The sequence below is a fragment of the Rhopalosiphum maidis genome, chromosome 4, assembly GCF_003676215.2.
Source record: "Rhopalosiphum maidis isolate BTI-1 chromosome 4, ASM367621v3, whole genome shotgun sequence".
In the NCBI taxonomy this organism is placed as follows: Eukaryota; Metazoa; Arthropoda; class Insecta; order Hemiptera; family Aphididae; genus Rhopalosiphum; species Rhopalosiphum maidis.
Genome location: NC_040880.1, coordinates 18,444,541 through 18,465,508, shown reverse-complemented (window position 1 = coordinate 18,465,508; position 20,968 = coordinate 18,444,541). Strand labels below are relative to the sequence as shown.

The 20,968-nt window shown below is 25.2% G+C and overlaps 1 protein-coding gene across 1 annotated transcript in view; it reads left to right on the top strand.

Moving 5' to 3' along the window:
- Positions 1 to 14,847, top strand: part of LOC113557188 (ras-related protein Rap-1b) — a 156,233-nt gene extending 141,386 nt beyond the window's left edge. Inside the window, exon 5 of the mRNA XM_026962558.1 lies at positions 13,520 to 14,847. Within this exon, the coding sequence (XP_026818359.1) occupies positions 13,520 to 13,931 (412 nt within the window). The 3' untranslated portion in view covers positions 13,932 to 14,847. The remainder of the gene's footprint in view (positions 1 to 13,519) is intronic.
- Positions 14,848 to 20,968: the final 6,121 nt, after the last annotated feature.

The window sequence follows — 20,968 nt, the reverse complement described above, 5'->3', positions numbered from 1 at the left end:
GTGTCCTGGATTTTCAATAAAGTCCAAGTAGGTACAACTAAAAAAAAATTTTTCGTGTAGTCTTCGGCATCAAACAAATCGGTGTCGGTCCTTTTCGATATACAATAATGCTATAATAATGCAATAATGCAATATCATATTTGATATAAACTATTAGTCTGTCTACTTTAATGTGTGTATATATACACAATAGTGATATTAGCAGATATATATAATGTTATATTTCAATATTTGTATGCATCATAAACTTTTTATAATACTATATATTATATAAAACCAAGGCCGTAACTTAAAACAATTTGAGGTCTTACATTTTTTCAAATATAGATACTGAAATTTTATAGTTAATAAACTATATTTACAAGTAAAATGTGGCTACTTTTAAAAATTTCGGGGGGGGGGGGGTTGAGAAATCCAGATCCCTTTGACCCCCCCACAGATGCGGCCTTGTATAAAACATAGATACAACATAGTATGCTTGTAATTTGTTGTAAGTTGTGAAAAATACTCGCCATTCATACAGGAATATTAAAATGAATATATTAACTAATATTTAAATTGCATCCATAACAATCACCTAATAATATCATTACTGTAATAAACTTTTTAAGAATATTTTTTCTTTTTTCTTTTGTGATGTGAGATTTTTATATTTGTGTAAAATACGGCGTGCAGAATATTAATATACGAAATATTATAAAAGTTGCTACCTATTGGTTAGGTCTTAGCTGTAAAACTAATATTATTCTAAACAACATTATTGTTTTGTATTAACTATAATTTATTATTATTTTAATTATTTATAAACTGTGAGTGATCCAACCGCAATATGAAAACCGGTTTTGACCTTTAAAACGGTATGACTGTAGTCGCACGCGGGGTAGTGATATTATGAACATTGTTCCCTTAGCAAAACAGTATAATATGACAACTATAAATTTCTAATTTTTATTACCGAAAACATGCTTCCATTTCCTCAGCTCTTGTTAGTCGTAGAAATATGATTTTTTCACCAAAATAAGCTTGAGAAGTTCTTCTAGAGAACTCTGTTCCAGTTTTTATATCTTTTTTTGACTATTTTATATGTCTTAGTTAAAAATTTGAGAATTATTGAACATTTTAAATGCAAACATAAATGGTTTGAAAAAAATTCAAAAATTTGGAACGTAGTTGACTATTAAAACTTCTCAAATTTATTTTGGTGTAAATATCATGTTTCTACGACTAAGCTAATAATAGTTGAGGAAAATGGGAAGTACAAAAACATGTTTTTACGGTCGAATTTCGTTATCAGAATAGCCTCTTAATTGTTCAAGAGAACCGACTAAAATCCCATTTACTTGAATCTATTTATTGCATTTATAAAATGCATTAAAAATAAATATTTATGTAATTCATTATCTATTCATTGTTAATTTAAATAATAGCAAAGGTCACAATTTCAAAAATGTTGAGTAATAGAAGTTTTCAGGGTCTTAAACAGAACATAAAAGAAGAATTATAATGAATATTATTCTCGTTCATGAACGAAGAATGGAGCGAAATGAAATGGTTAATATCTTACATACTATTTCAATAAATACTCTTAAATCTTTTGTGAACGCAACTAAAATAATTGTCCACATAGAACTTTCTATATGTTTGTCATAATAGAAAATAAAATGAATCAATTAAGTCCTTTTATTATTTGTATTCTTAGTAATTGTATTATATTTTCAATCACATGTCATTTCCATATTATTTATAATAAAAATCGAAACTTGAATATCAGTATCAGTTTTTTTAAATAATTTTTGATGTTCATAATTGTAGTGGAACAATGAAACCAACTTAAATAAAATTATAAGAATATTTAATATAATATCTATTATTACGTATATAATTCATTGATTGTGCTGGAAAACGTTTAATTTTGACATTGAGATTACTAAGACCCTATAACAATTTAATATCACTAAGCTGCAATACATTTTTAAGCGTTACCTTGGAGCATAAACATACCGTTTACAATACATATTGATAAAGTGTCACTGTGTCAGATAAAATTATATTGTAGTAGAAGGACAGACAAATTAATATTTTTATTTAATCATTCGAAATAATTACGATTTGCCTTCCTAAAAATGCTACATACATAAATCTGTTACTATACATAAACAATTGAAAAATATTAAAAGTATTATTAATCCATATGTGCAAACAGGAAGTGTATGTAAGACTAAAATGTATAATTTCAGTTATTATCAAATTTTAAATATAATTACTATGTTATTAAACAAAAAATATTGAATATGAATGAAAAAATTTTTAATATAACCTACCTAATAGTAAATATAATTATTGGCCTAAAAATTATAACCATTTAATAATTTCATTTGTTTTACTTATTTTTATTTTGTTAGTTATTCTACTAAGAAAGATCTATTTCACAGATAATTAAATTTTTTATTTGAAATAGATAGAACCTTTTCAAACTAATACGTAGGAATTTTAATTTTTTTTTTTTTGTTTTGATCCATAATATTATGCACTATTTTTCTCATAACTAATAAGTATTAATAAAAAAAAAAATTGTTAAGTTCTTTTTCAGTAGTTACTTTTTTATAATAGTACCATCGTATCATAAAATTATACAACATGGTTAACTATAAAAAATTATATAAAACTACAACCTTTAACTGAAAAACAATAAAATATCGTGTACGTACTTTAATAAAATATCATTTGTTTTAAAATTTGACTTAGGATTTGTTACTACTTAGTTTTCGATGGACTATAACATTACATTGCAATACACAGTATATATAATATACATTACACTTATTACTTATATGTTAGCTTTATAACAGCAAATTTAAAAAAATGATTTTAATGCGTTACGTGAAAAATATTGGAAGTTCAGGAATTACAAAAACATATTCGATTGGATATAATCTGATCAAGTTGATGCAGCATAATACACTACTTACACCCGAAATAATAATCAGTAATTCTGAATAAAAAAAAAAACGCTCAAATAAAATGATATAGCTAACTCACAACCCAGTGTACTAATTTTAACCTAATTGCATCCCTATCTATAGTCAATAATAATATTAATTGGATTATATATAGTATTATATTATTATGATGTATAATATATTTTTAAAAAATACCAAAATAATATTACTTATATTTTACAAACAAAACAATATTAAAAATATTCTATAATTAATACTACTTTATTTTCATAAAAATAATCGTAATAACTACAATTAAATGGTTAATTTTAAAAATATGTCTAAACAAAATAATTTTAGGATAATATAAAGCTGAACAATATTATTATTAATATTATTTGCAATAATAAATTATTATATTGCTTTTTAATGTTCTTTATTTTATTTTTAAAAAGACCTTAGGTAGGTTCCTAATTAAAATGTTATCAAGATTTTTACAATCCATAACGTACAATTATTGTCTTATGATATACACAATATATAAAATTAATAAATTATGCTAGGACCAATTTTATGTTTTACTACCAACAGTAGGTATAATATTTAACTTTTTGTGCAAATATTATTCAGCCCTTTAACCTCGATGATTTTTCTTCAGTGTTCATATTTTGTCATAGATCCATTTTGGGTCTTCTATCTGTCATTGTACAAAATATAAATACGCATTTGTGTAACGCTAACAAACCCTTCAGCAAATAAAACCAAACGGGAAAAAAAAACAAACTGTCCATCGATCAAACACGCGAGATTTTACGTACCAACCCAAATACAATTTATTATATACATTGAATTCCTGAGAAGAATAAGTATATTTCATTTCCTATCTCCAGCCCCGAGCGTTTGTAGTCCGGACGTCCGCTGTCGAGAACACGGTGATGTGGTGGTGTCGACGGTGGCGAAGGCTGTAAAGACTATGGTATTCTACTAACTGAAAACGCAGCAGTAACAAAACGTAACGATCTAAATTATATTAAACATATTCATTACCTTACTATATATATATCAGACGTCTCTGTTTATACGGAGTCCGGTAAATAGGTATTATTTCATTATACAGATCAAGATCGCTGATCAATGACCTCATTTCTGAATAAGATCCATTATGTCCATAATACCATTACTGTTTAATATACATATTACACCAAATTAATATTCTGTATCTTCGTTATATATTTATGATAATGTGAAACATTTACAAAAATACACATTTAGAGAGAAATTTCCGAAAACGCTGGAGCCGACGTCAGAAGTACTAAAATCTACATAAAATGTGATATTTTTTTTTAATGTAAGACAGTCATCTTCTCAATATTTTTTACTCTATAGAAGTATAGAAAATGGATGTACGTTTTTCAAAGTGCACACGCGATTTGAACAATGGATCTTCCTTGTACAGCAGTTTTATACACTTCAGAAAGTGTACAAAAATCAATGAACACATTGTAAAGTGTAATATTTCCAGAGTTTTACTCTCTTAACATATCATATACATATATCACGCATGTACCTACATTTAATCGTAATATAATGCGCACCTACACTCGTCTCATTGTATTTTTTTTAATAAATTCGGAATTAACTTAGGTACTATAATATGGTAATATCGTCTAATAAAAAAAAAAAAAAATTGCACCACTTTTTAACAGAAAAAAAAACGTTGTCATTAGGTAGTTACTTCACCAATTATTTATATATAGTATATATACATATTAATATTACAAAGCTAAATTGCGACATTATAATAGAAGTTTTACTCCAACGCAATTTCCAACGATAGTAATAAATTATATACACACTATATTTGTGGTCATGTGCACACGCCGTTGTAATATAGTGTTGGTGTGAAATGTCATTTTCAACTAATTAGTCTATTCAAAGCCCGAATTTAAAATGCATTAATAAATTATGTCTCAAATTTGTAGTTAATGTCATTTTTTTACAAGTGCTAAAATTGATTTCATCGAGTAGCACACTGATACGTTCGCAACCATAACAGCATAAGGTCTATTTCGAATTGTTCTTTAAGAATAATACAAATTATTAAATATAAAATATAATTACTTGAAAATATTACAACCGGGTATAAATTATAGTTGTTTAATGATTTCAAAATATAGGCGAAAACTACAGCTTGACTTGCGCAGCATTTAGTGTTAAATGAAAATAATTAAAATATCACTCCAACAAAAACTAAATATCAATATGTTTTCAGCATACAAATTAAACTTTTATAATAGAATTAAATTTGTACGTGATTGAGCGAGTTACTGTAATTATTCATACACATTTTGAAGGCAATTTGTATTGTATTCCGTATTAAAACCATGATTTTAAACTGAATAAATTGTGGTTACACTTGGAATATTAAATTTAAAATATTGAGCTTGTGCAAATTTATATTAGATGTCTATAAAAATTATGTACTAGAGTTTAATATTTTATTACATAGGATTCAATATAAATAGCTGACAAATATAACTAACTAACTATAAAATTAATCACGACCTAGTAATAAATAATAACTTATTTAATAAAGAAAAACATACACCAAGAAATAAAAAAAAAATGAATATTGATATAGGCAAAATGTATTACGTACTATTAATAGCTTTTATCCAGTATTAAAGTATTTAACATATACTTATAATATTGTCAATCCCTATGATATCTAAATTACCAAATATATCACATATAGTAAGGTTAGAAGAACTCTATGACATATTATAAGTGTAAAAGTTATTAGATATTGTTATTTAAAATTACAGCTGTTAATTCTTTGTTTTTATTATACCCTCTATTCTTATATTATTTGGAATAATAATGCATAAGTTTCAGCTCATAATCTTTATAGACATAAAATATAAATCTACAAACACTCAATATTTAAATTTAATAATCTGAGTATAACTACAATTCATTCATCTTAAAATTATGCTCATAATAAGAAACAATATTGAAACTCCAAATATCAAAATTAGATATATTTTTTATTTCCAGAAAAAAGTAAATATGTAAATAAAAATGCGATATACACATATTAGATATATAGTTCTAAATAATTTTAAGTATGTTTAGCATTGGGCTTATAAAGAATATTCAAAATATAATATTTGTATTCAATCATTTAAAAAAAAAAAAAAAAAAAACCCATTCATGGGTAAAGGGACTTGAATAATATAGATTTCATATTATTGTTTAATAAAATATTTGCCTTATGCTTATTTCTTTAAAGAAACTAAAAAAATAAATAAAATTACCATATGTAACATCGTTACATATTAGATTAATAATTATTCGATTCTACTAGAGTCATTTTTATTTTGTGTAAACTTAATTTAAATTAGATGTTTTACCAATGCTAAGAATTAGTAATAAGTTGTAAAACAACAAAAGTTTAAATAAGGAAAAAATCTTAAGTCCGTCTCTGAGTATAAACTATGACAAGATTGTTATATTTTTCTTTTAGAATATTGATCTAATTTCAAATTATACAGTAAGTTCTGGTTGTAATTTATATTCATAAAATTAATTTCAGCTGCTTAACTATAAAAGTTTATTTTTTTTAAATTAAAGTACCTATATTTATTGTTACCGATGGCTGAATGTAACAAATAAAAAAATGATTTGAACTGGAAATTATAATATGCTTATAAATCAAAGAATATTATACGCTATAGATGATTTTATTCTTGAACAGAATGAGTTCTTAAAGACTTTTCTTTTGTCTCTTTAGATCCATAAATGAATTTTGTTCATTGTGTTACACTTTCGTAGCTTTTTAACAAGGGTTTTTCATAAGTATCGTTTTATTGATGTTATTATTATAGTATACTTTGGTATTTTCTCTGTAACAATAACCACTGCATACATAAGTTCCCACAGTCAATTACAATATTTAGTATCACAATAATTCGTCAAATTAAACTGAAAATCTGTGTTCACTAAGACGATGTTTCCTTAAAATAAAAATAGTATACGTATTACTATATGGTCAATATGTATTATGACTGTAATAATATTATAAATAAATATTTCAAATACAAAGTAAATTATTAGTTTAATTAATAGATAATATTATATACATATTGTTAGCGTAGCGTAAAATATTAAACCCACCTCCATACTTCAGGTATTGACATTATTCTGACACGTCAAATGTGAACGATTTGTCAATAATTCTATAATTTATTGAATTTTAATTGCATTAATAAATTATTAATATTATAATTTTTATGAGAGTAGTTCAATTTCAATTTGTAAATTTTTTTTTAAAAAAAAAAACATTATTTTCGTAGTAATGATTAAATGTGGACGGTAATTTATTCGTTAAAAAAGCATTTCAAGAACTATGGTAAAACATTCGTGATAGTTAAAATATCCGTTTCAAAATTATAAAATAAAAATACATTTCATCGCAATGTTCAATATTGCTGAGAAACATTTGTAACTTATAGGTACGTGCACTCGCTACAATCAATAATTCTAACTCCAGGATAATGCATACGTTTTACATTTTAAATTAACAAATCGTTGAGAAAAATTAATATTTTATTCGTGAATTATTTTAAGCGCTTTTGATTATGTATTATTTTATGTGACACAATTTCCTAATCAACGTTTCGTGTTTATACAAGAATTTTAACGGTATGTCTGCAAACACCCCCGTGTACAGATTATTATTTAAAATTTCAATATTATATTATATTCATAAATAATTAATTATCACAATACCGTAAAGAGAATCTGATTGAAATATATATACTAGTGCATTCATACAAAATATACAGATGATTGACCGATGGTGAACTCCTCCGAAGGCTATTTGTCATTTAATCGTGTATATTTTATTCAAATCCTGGATTTAATATTTTTAACACCAACTTAAACGCAATCAATTTATAGTTATAGAAACCCGAAAAGAGAATCTCCAAGATCAGAATCGTTCTTCCAACTTAAAAGTTATTATCTATCTTCTCGAAGTATGCATATTTATTCTACATAAAATATTAAAACGAAAACACTAAAAACCACTGTATTGAACTTTGCAACAAGAACAAACAGAACAAAAGTGCAACACCCTGTAAATAAATTATCTATAATATTCAGTCCACACTCGTTATGCTCATCTTTGTGGTGATCCATTATTTAAAACGATACCGTTGCGTTGTGCAATGCAACATTCTACCATACTGATAAGGAACTATCATATTTCCACGTCTATGATTTTACATCCAAAATTCCGAAACATTATATTGTTTGATAACTTATTTAAGTAAAATAATTTCGTAATCGATAACATGTTTACTGAATTATACATTGATGAATGATAAAAATATGTTCCACGTCCTGAGTATATAAAAGTTGAAATGTTAAATGAATTGTTTTTAATTAAGATTATTTCAGTTGTAATTGTATTTCAGTATAATTATGAATTATATTCAGAATATTCTTTGAATTGAGTAAGTGAAAACGTAATATAATTTTTATTCAATATAAATCGGCAAATTATATTGTGTATCAATATGAGATTTTAAACAAACCACATACCTACCTAAAACCGCTTCAGATAAGATGTGTATTATTTAGATTATCATATCAAATAATTTCTGTTCCAATCACAGTTTTAATATTTTTATTATTTTTTTTTTCTTTCTGATACAAATAAAACAAGTTTTTAATACCCAATTTATCATTAATATTATATTTTAAATATTCGTTCGTTATAAATTATTAAATAAATACAATATAATAAATGATATAATACGCATAATTTAATTAGTTTATAATTGTATAATATAAAGTATATTAAATAATTGTTTAATCGTTTTTAAAATGCATTATACCTACTTAAAACTATATTATATTGCGTATGCCTATTATATTGCATTTTGCAAATTGTATACAAATAAAAAAAAAAATCAGTCGATACGCCAAAATGATAAATAGTATGTTTTTCTTATTCTAATGTCATTATTATAGTGTGGGTGTTTAAAATATAATACTGTTTCTTTCCATTTTCGTCTCGTATTAACATCATTCGTCTGAAACTGCTAAAACACCCAAGTTTTTCAAACGTTTAATAGGCAAAAACTGAGGAAAATTACTACCGGTCGTTTATTTTATACAAGCCGCTTGGCAAATTGAATACAAACCATAATTAAAACTAAATGTTTACCGGTAAAACGCGTGCGCGGCAATGACGCATTCGGTGGAGAATGCGAACGACAGGACGATAATGACGTTTCGAGGCGATTAAGGCCTCGGAATAATGTGATTTAACTTACACAAAATTAATGGGTAAAAACAGTATGGATTTACCAGAGATATGCCTTCAGAAGCAACTTTACGCTTTTGATTAATAACAATAATGGTACAAAAGCACGATGAGAAAGTAAATAATAATAACATCCGCCTGATTGCGATTAGCAGTGCCTCCGATGCCTTATTCAACTTGAACGAATACTTGGCGCCTGGCGGGCATTCGATCAAAAACTAATAACGCAAATGATTTCATTACATGGTCGATAAGTGCAAAAAAAGGCTAATATTCTGATCGGATATTGAATCATCTTTTGTCGACAAGTAGGTGGTATTCACTATTCATATTATTATTTATAAGGTATTATTTCATATCATATTATCCGGAGCGATATTATTAACATAGGATTACACTCGTTTTCGCAATAACCGTATAATTTTCATTAAAGAGTTGAATGCTATCGTATTAGACAGGGGCAGATCCAGACCAAGATCACAGGGGGGCGATTTTTAAAGGACACACATTAATTTTGATAAAGTATTTATTTAGGTACATACATGTGTTACATTCCACAGTCTCATACAGAACAAAAAAAAAAAAAATTTTATAGTAATAGTAATAAAGAAATATATTACTATAATTGTGTTACCCTTAAAGTATAATTACGTCAAAAACTAAAATCAGAGACTTCAAACTATTTATTTTTTTCTTAAAAAAGAACGAGGGAGGGCGATTGCCCCGATCGTTCCCCCGCTTGAATCTGCCACTGGTATTAGATATAAACTATAAAAATAGATAGCTACAACACAAATTGTATGCAATAACATAAATGTTAATATTATCGTTATTACCGTTATATGTCACAAGTTTTCAAAGTCAATATGAGTTCTGAACAATGAATCATTATGATTTTTCTTCCTATATGAAATTAAAAATAAATGGTTTCGTTTAAACATTGTAAGTCAAATAGATGACATATATCAAAATCGAAAATGTAATTACAAATTGTTGTAACTTTCAAAAGTTATCACTTGATTAATAAATTACTATAATTGTCAGTGATTATCATAAATAATAAACAATATATTCGTATTATATACTTAAAGGGTTTATTATATATAAATAATAAACTCTATTACATTATTACTCAATTCATAAGAATTTTAAATTGTTTCTTGGCTTTCCAACAAGTTATGAAGACTATCATTTAATTTGAATATACCATGATTTTAGCGTTACGTTTATGACATATTTTTGATTAATAATTTAAAAATACAAATAATATATTATTTTTAACTAACTAATCATTTTTATTATTTGTTTTCCATTAAATTTTCCACGTTTTATCGTTTTTGATATGTTGTACCATTGATGATTTAAATTATTACCACAGTTATACTGATACCAGAATGCGTTTCCTGTCTTATGGCCTAAGTTTTAATGCTAAAAATGTTAAAATATCTCAAAAGTTAAAATAGTAATTTCGATTGATTTGTGAACTTTTTTATATTTTACACTTCGATTATATTACAAGTAGTATAAATACATAATTAAAACATATATTAGTATAAATTCTTGAACTCTATAACATGTATTTTTTTTTCAATGACTAGCTTTATAAATATTATACTAACAACTACTTATTTATATTAAATTCTGTTTAAGTATTAAACTTTTAACTATGTTAAAATCAAAGATTATATTTAAAATATCAAAATATGCATACAGTTTAAAAACAAAAAGCTATTTTTTTTTTTTTGAAAATCATGATTGGTTCTGCAACCAGACACAAACAATTTATTTGGAATTTTTTTTTTTTTTTAAATTAATACTTAAAAAATATATAAACTTTTCTAAAAACAATGTCTAGTATATTAACAAAATTCGTGATAAAATTAGGATCTTGAATGCTTTAAGTTTTAGTATGACACTCAACATCGTAGTACAAGTTTACAGGTCGTTGGGTTTTGAATTTTTGATATACGTATTATTATAGATATTTAAATATTCTGCAGTATTCCTGATACCTATAATTTTTTTACATATTTGTGATTTGTAAATGTTTATTTTTATGTTTATCATGTTACCTTTATAATATCCTTAAATTCTTTATATCTATCTTTTTCCATTTGAAAAATTATATTACAAAGTAAGCATTTCATTATTATAACTACGATATCTATCAAGTATTTAACATATATATATATATATATATATATATATATATATATATGTATATAATAGCATATAAATACTAATTTTAACTTAAATTTCAACTTTTAACATTTATTTAATTAGGTAATTAATTTTAGTATTAATTGTTACTCATTGAATATATTATTTACAATAATTTAATGAATTGATAAATTATTCAAATTCATAAATCAAAATTAACCAAATACGTTATAAATTTTTAAATTATGCCATAATTAATTAAAAATGTCACCTGTTTTATGTCTAACTTACACAGTGTTGAAACTTAACTTTGATCATTCACTCAAATATAATAGCAAGTACCAATAAGTAATATTATTGAGGCATTATTTACTAATAGGTTCCTACGATATTAAATATACCACCAGCTAATCGTATTCAACAAAATACATATCCACCATAATGTACGTAATACTTAAGCTCACTAAACCTAAACACCCATAACGGCTATGTGTTTTGAATAATAAAAAAAATAACTAAAAACAGGCTAGTAGGTAGCATAAATTATAAGGATCGTAAAAAAACGCAAAAAAGGATTTTGATGTTTTCGTCACATACAATGCACGTGTCAAAAACTTTTTTATATAATATCAGTCAAACATACAGTCGACTCCATACAGCTGAAACGTAAAAACATTATATTAGTTAAATAATATAATATAATCTATATTGTGTAAAAATAGGTTTTGTATACGATTTCGATAAGGAAGAGTACTTAAACACTGTGCATATCACGGACAGGTGGTGTGAACTGCAGAAATATATCCGAAAATAGATCATAATATAATAATAATTAGCTTTTGTCCTATTGATTTCCATAAGTATCAATTTTTATCATGGCAATATATTTTCAGTTCATGAAACACGATCAAATAACTAATAATTATAATAATATATTTTTATGTGTGCTAATTAATTATGTTTGACGTTTGAAGCAATTTTTATTTTTACCAAAATCATTTGACAAAAATATAAAATACATTATCAATTTGTATCGTTTCTTCAATAAATTGTCTAACCGTATTATATTACTTTTACTTATTATAGTATTTTAATCTTATCAATGGATTATCATTGCCGATTATTATGATGAGTGATTTTTGGAGAAATAATAGAAAAGTATTAATATACTTTTCAACATTCAAATATTCTACTAAACTTTTAAATAAAATAACGCTTCAACTATAGTTTAAAAATTGAAATAATTTCTAACTTGGTATTAGATAATGTTTCATTTATCGATAAAATTATAAATTACGAGTGGAATCATATAACTTTTAAAATATGTCGTTTAAAATCATCGGTTTCAGTACGGAATATTTGATTTATGACTAAAAAATTAGTTTATTTATTTAAATAGTCAGCCGGTTTTTAAACGTTAAACTCCAAATTTTTTCGTGCATATGGAAGTAGCGTGGTAAAATACTTAATACTTATGACGTGTGGGACCCTTTTGTTAATACAAAATAGATTCTAAGTGGTCTGATATAGTAGTGTATATAAAAATATACACTGCTACATGTGTACAATAAAATTAAATGTAACGCTTTAGAGTTATTTCACGTTTAAATATTTCAGTTAAAATCCATGTGAATATATTTTTCATTATACAAAGGCGTGATAATATAGAACGCTAGTGTAGTCTAATTGAGTTTTTATTTCAATATAACGCTATATTCACACAGTACTATTAGTTATACACAACCATTGAGGTGAAAAATATAAAAATATTGTTCGCCTTTATTATAAAAAGAGAACCCCCTAGAGAATAATGTTTAGGTGAGGTAACTATAGTATGTTATAGTAATTACACTATATAATATAAACTAAAACGTTCTCAATCCCATCACGCCGTCAGAACGAAAACTCCTTTAAACTATACAGTATACACACCCGTTTCATGCACACTCACCGGTACTCTCATCATCCTGTCCATTCATAACGCATAATACAAATAGCGTATACTGTCTACTTATATATCAATATAACATACATATTATATAAACACAGCTCTGACGCGAACGACTTTGCACAATTGTTTTCGCAGGGTCAAGTTGATCGAGTGCTCAGCTAAGGACAACGTGAACGTGCGCGATCTGTTCAAGTGCTTGTTAGTGTTGTCCCGGAAACTGAACGGCACGGAAGACCAGGCGGCATGCCCGTTGAAACGTCGGTCCAGCGCGTACGTCAGCCACACCAAATCGTCGAGACGCGCCGCGGACAACGCGGGAACCGCCACGACTTCCGGTCCAGCGGGCTGCGCTTCCGGTCACGGTCGCGACGAGCATCAGCTACAGCAGCAGCAGCAACAGCAACAACAGGAACGGGCGAAACCGCGCAGCCGTAGCCTGATCAGACGGTGCAGCCGGAAGGCCAAACAACAGATTAGGGACACGACCGCCGGCGGTGGTGGCGGTGGGGGTAACGGCGGTGGAGTGGATGATTGCAACGTCAGCTAAATGACCGCATAATAATATTATAATATACGATGTACACAATATACCTACATGATAATAATAGGGTCTTCGGTTGACCGACAAAAACAAACTTCGCACTCGTACACAGTTCATTATAATTTTAGTCGTTTTATACCCGTTATTATGCAATGTGTACCTATATAATCTGTATAGTTACCAATTGGTGTTTTACCATATTATTTTACAAGATTGTAATATTGTTAATCAACTTTTTACTGACCCCCTCCCCTCTATGAAACTTGCATCCAACATTTTTATTTTTTTGTCGTTCGCTTTACCAGCGTATAATAGCCGCTAACTAGTTATTTTTCGATATTTTTGTTCTTTCTTTTTCATTATAAAATTATACTGTCCCTTTAACATTTGATTAACGTTTTGTTCGTTTGGGGTGTGCTCAAATAATAATTACTATTATGTGCGTCGTTGACGTGCTTCGTGAAGTATTTATATAGAACGGAGTAACTAAGTGTACTATTTATATACCTAAGTACTGTATTATGATAATAAAATAATAATTAAGAAAACGTCTTTTCAGCGGTATTATGTGTAACGCGTTTACAACGAAATATTAAGAACAATAAATTTTCTAGTTTCACAACCTCCATACAAATTTTGTATATAATATATTATGTATGCACATTCTGTATATACGTATATGTCGTTAATTCATGTTTATCAGTCCAATGTAGCCGACACTGCAAATGCAATATTGGAACGACAAAATCACTTTTTTGTCTCTATATATTATATTATTATATTTCCTGCACCAACCGTTCTCTTAATAATAACGATAAACTTGTGTATAGCTATATCATAGTTAAGTATAAATTATATTCTTGTGTTCTTTTCGACGTTAAATAAAACGTATTAAAATAGTTTTGAGTAAAATCACTATCTTTATAAAATATACTCCCATAAAACTATAATATATTATATTATATTATGCCGTTATGATATTAAAGAAAAAATACGATATGTTTTAAATTTGATTAAAAAAATAATTAACTATTATGATAATTATTTTATATATTTACATTGTATTAATTTGTTTTTTTGATTTTAAAACCCCATCAACGTACAAAATAACATTTTGTTTATAGATTATGTACTATTATTTTCGGATTTTACAGATCAAGAAACTGTTATAATTTTTTTTATCGTTTTCGTGCATTTCAAATTTATTTAAATCACTTAATGTATTATTTGGAAAGTTATCATATTATAGTTTATTTATAAGTAATAGATTTCAAACAACGATATGATTTTTGAGAATCAATTTAAATTATTTATCAAAATTATTAGTCTTGTATGTACCTTTCAGAACGCAGGTTTTGACCCGATTAAATGTAAATATAATAATTAACTAATAATTAACTAATAATTTTAACATAATTAATATTATAATTTTATTTAAATGCCCAATGTGTTTTGTTACGAATTATTTAATCTAATAAACACGTTTTAAATACATTAATTATTGACGGTAATAAGATGATTTGTATTACGCCGGTTATCGTCTGTATTTCGTGTAAATATTTTATGAATTTAAATATTTAATACGCTAACCTGTAATCTCTGATTTCACTGGTACAAGATTTATGATTTAAACAATAAACGTGATAAATTGTAGTAAATTCGTTAATTTATGTGCCATTGATTTCCAAGTGCTTCCATAAGCGTATTGTTCAAATAGTCAACCTATATATATATATATATATATATATAGGTAATATAAGTGTGGTAAAAAAATGTCTATAAATAATAATGTATTAGCAATTTAATTAATAATAAACCAAAATAATGTTAAATATCAAACATATAAAAATACATACTATTATTTATTCATACTTGCATTTAAAATATATTTTAATTTTATTTGTTCACGAAGCATTTTCAAAAATGAATATGTTCTCTAAAAGCAGCTAAAACTACACGACACTTACTAATAAACTATACGCAATGTATTTATTCGTCCAAGTTATTAATTACTATTATTATTCTCATTCTATATTCGATATTACTATACATTTTAATAACTTAACCATTTTACTAAACATACAATATACATGTATAATTATATACATATATTAAAATTTCCAAATATAATCGAGTACAATGTACATACATTTAATGTAGTATAGTAACCTACCTATAGTATTAACAATGTATAAAAAAAAAAAAATAGTTAAATTTATCTAACAAGAACAACAGTGAAAAGAAATCTCAAATAAAAGGTCATATTATACTTAATTGTACTATTGATATTCATTATCGTGAATTCTTGACATTTAATATCACCATTATTGCCTATATACATATTATTAGTTTGTTAATCAATCATGTTGTTTGATATTTTATTGAATAATATGAACAGTACAGCTATTATATTGTAAATTACCTAATAATATGTGTAATATGTGAATGTCTATACTTACGTGGTAGGTATTGAAAAAAAATACGAGAACAAAACTGTTGGTAAACGTCCGTTCAAAATGCCAACGGGGTAACATGGGTTATGATGGGCTCTTAAATACTGCCTGCGAGCACCTTTGGGTGTAATAAAAATCGAAAATGTGAAAAATATTATATATTATTTCTCATTTTTCAAAAATAAAGTAGATATGTGATAATATATTGTCGTAGTTATATCCCCGTATGTGGCATTCGTGTGAGTGAAAATTCATTTAGTCCAATCGGGAATAAGCAGGGATAATAATAATTAATTACGTTTTTTTTTCTACAATGCTATAAAAAATGTACATTCATTTAAATTAAAAATATTATCACACTATAATGACACACATTTTAAACCATAATAGCTTATGGAAACCATTGATGAGATTATTTTATTAGTAAATATAATTGTTAAAACCTGACATGATTTTCACATTTTGAATAATCAATTCAGTTAATTGGTTTTACATACTGTATATTCCCTTCATAGAAAAATTTTGATTTCATTATGGTCTTGTGCAATTCATTTTAATTGGGCAAAACTAATTAATTGTCTACAACGATTTTTCCATTAATTCGAATTTAATAATAAAAAAAAAATACAGCGAACAACAGTGCTTTCGCGTCACTTTAATTTGTGTAATTTTAATCAGGCTATATTGAAACTAATAAATACAATAGTTATTTTTTTTTTTTTTTACAAGTCTTCAAATTTTTTCACGAAAATTATATTATTGCCTTACTATTGATAAAAATAAAACACTAAACCTACATATTATTTTACATATATATGTAATATATTTACATTTAATTAATTAATTTTTTTTATTTTAGCTTAATTTTCAACAAAATTAATAATACGTATTATTAAAAAAAAAAATAATAATTTATTTTATTAACTCATTATAGAATAAATAAAATAAATAACTGATTCCGTTAATGATTACATTTAAGGGACCAGTAGAAATTGGTAGTCTAATCCTAATATATTGTTCTATTAATATGTATCATATATTTATACCAAATAATTTAAAGTTAGTTAAATGCATAAACATTTATAATATATACAGTAAGGGAATAACAATGTTAAAGTTAAAAAATACATATACATATTACTTACAACACAATATATTATATATAATACATATTAAGAGTTTAAAAAAAAAACATAATAATTTAAAATAAACGGATTAAACTTTATCCATACTAATAACATTATAATTATATTAGTAAGAAATTGTAATTAATAAAAATGAGAAATAAATATTATTTATAAAATTATTATTGATTAAAAACTCCTACTAAAAAATAATTAACATCTAATGGATAATCTTTAGTGTATCGTCATCAGGTGAAAAGTTTTTTAAAGTTACAAATTTTTCTCTCGAAATGTATGGGTGTATTTGTCTTCAAAACACTAGTAAATTTGGAGAAATATGCACTCTAAATGTTGTGTTCATAAATAAAACACCAACTCAGTTAATGTTTAAGATAACCATAATGTACCTTCTAAATTTATTTCAAAGTTTCTGATTATATTATAGCATACCGTATATAATGTTTCATATTCATTAAACATTTAAATAGTTTAATTTAAAACAGAACTTAAACGAATAATTTCTGTAATTGAATAATTTAGAAAAAAACCTATTTCTTATTTTCTATAATAATATTCGTTAAACATGTATACATTACAATATAAAAGGTGATCTATCTAAATGTTCACACCCACTATTTCAAAAAGTTTGAACTTAATTAAAAATATTTTTTTATATAATTTGATGACTCCAGAACAACATATTAAGAAAAAATTTTTATCGTTATCATTTTTCTTTGTTTTTACTTTTCTAAAATGACAATATACTTACATTTTAATTTCATATTACGCAGCAGAATATTTTCATGCATGCGAATTGGACATTTTAACGAGTAGTTAATTACTTATAAGTATTTAAAGAATTGATGAGCAAAGTATAGTGGTACAGGGTATCCCGTCAAAGGTTCTCTACTACGCTTACCTAAATACTTAAAATAGTAATAAGTTATAACTAATTAAATTCTCGTTATAAATTAAATTTGTGTGTATCGGAGTACTCCAAAATAAATTCTACTTCAGAATATGAAATTAACAATGTATGTGGTCGTTCAAAAAATAAAAAAAATTAGAAAAATTAATACGAAAAAACACTGCAAAATACATAAAAAAAATTTAAATAATGTTTTACAACTAATTACCTAAAAATAATAGTTTAAAAAAGATAAAACTTTTACCAATTATGAGTATAGGTTCTCCTTGCATAATTATAGTTCCGAAAGACCTCAGTATACGTGTGACTTAATTTCAGTAAATAAAATATTTTAAAATCATAATAAAGTAAAGTTAAATCTTTTGCTCTCCAAATAATACTGCATCCATTGTTGTGATCAGGTGGAATTGTTCTTATTTTGTACGAATTTTAATTTTCTTCTTACAATTTATTATATCAATTGATAAACGAATATAGGACATATCTAATGTCTATGTGATATTCCACAATAATCTGGACAAAAAAAAAGTTGACTGATGGCGATCATGTTTTTATTTAAATTTTTTAGTATAAACTAAAATATTTTTTTTATTATTCATTTTTTATTTAGGAGAAAGGGGGCAACAAATTCATAACCAATATATTTTAAGTAATTAAATATAATATTTAAATTTTCAAATTGAATTCCAGTATTCATCCGTATAAGAAATAATCAATTAAATGTATATACATAAATTATGTGTGAAGTATATTTTTTCTCGTTTAATTAAATAACTAGGAATAATAAGGTACAATAAGATATGTGCAGCACCTCTCGAAATAGGTAAATTTATATCCGCAGATGGAAATATGGAATAACTGTAGTACACACCGTTCATAATAAAACTAAAACGGAAAGACTACTAGATACTAATCTAAAACTTAACAATAATGATTATCTAGCATTCATAATACTATGTATGTTATCATATCACAAAAGAACAATTATATATATATATGTGTATAATTATAATTTTAAATAACTTAATTATTGTATGAATAATTATATTATTAAGTTTTATAGTGTGTATTGATTTTTATTATAATAATAAACATAGTTTTGTTTCAAAATTGTCTTTAGTATTTATTTCGCCTCATTTTATTATCTATGGTCATTGCCCACTGCATATCCTCTGATATTATAACTATTACATCGAAAAACTTGTTTATTAAAAACAAATAACAAGATTCCTAAAGTACAAACCTTTATAATAAACAATGAATAATATTTATTTTAGTAATAAGTTATCGGCCCTATTTCTTTTCAATATCTAAATTTTACAGCGTACTAGTAAGTTTTATTCAGCGATTATTACCCGTATTAAATATAAATGAAAAAGTAAATAGTTTCCTGTTATCAAGAAATAATTCTAGTCAAGTTTTAAAAATCAGTTTTCTAACAGACTTACTTTAGAAATTCTTTGATATATTTACAGGAATATAGTTTCAAAATGGATAAATATCTATAATACTTAGAATTCAATATGTACGAGATTATGAAAAATAAATTAACATACTATATACTTGTAATAAATAATTTCAAATGTAAATATATTTTTCAATTTGAAAAATAAACTTTTATCACTATAAAATAAAAACATTTATTTTTAAAATAATATTCTTTAAGTAAGTACTCTACTATTGTACAAAAATTATATTTATTTCGATACTACATCTACAGTTACTGTAATAATATTACCGTCGGCTAATGATGGTATACTATTTAAATTCTACATTGCGTATCTATGATCGTAATTTAATATAATAGTATACATATGATGTTGTTTATACGTATAAATGTATATTATAGTATCCATACAACATAAAGTTAGTCTCACAACCACAAAACCCGTACGATAGTAAATATTTGTGTTGTTTTAAAATGCAGTACAATGTGAAAGAAATTTTTATTGTATAACATAAACACATAAGGACAGGGACTAAAATTGTCTACATTAAAATACACTTAGTGTAGTACGAAATATTGAGTGTGTAACAATCTGCAGTGACTCTAATATTATTATGAATATATTATAATAAAATAATATTAAAATTCGTTGTAAAAAAAAAAAAATACATAAAAACTATGCTTATAAATATTTACAATTCGAAATTAAATAACCTATTGAATTTCGATCGGACTGCAATATTTTTGTACGGTTACAATAAACTATAATAGAATATGCAAAAATATTTTTATTATTTGTATTAAATTTTATTAATCTATTTTCTAGGCTCTGTGATAATATTATTGTGTATAGTTTAGATGTGTGGTATATGAGCATAAAATGAAAATTACGAAAATAAATAAATATTTATCATTTAATAAAAGGTATTTATATATATATATATATATATATATGACGAATATGTTATTGCATCATACCTCTTTTTGTGTTTATGTCACCGTTATAACAAAATTATATAATGATGTTATCTATCGGTGGGTAGTTCAAATAGTTCAGTATACAACATTGTTTGTCGCTCTATTGAACTGAA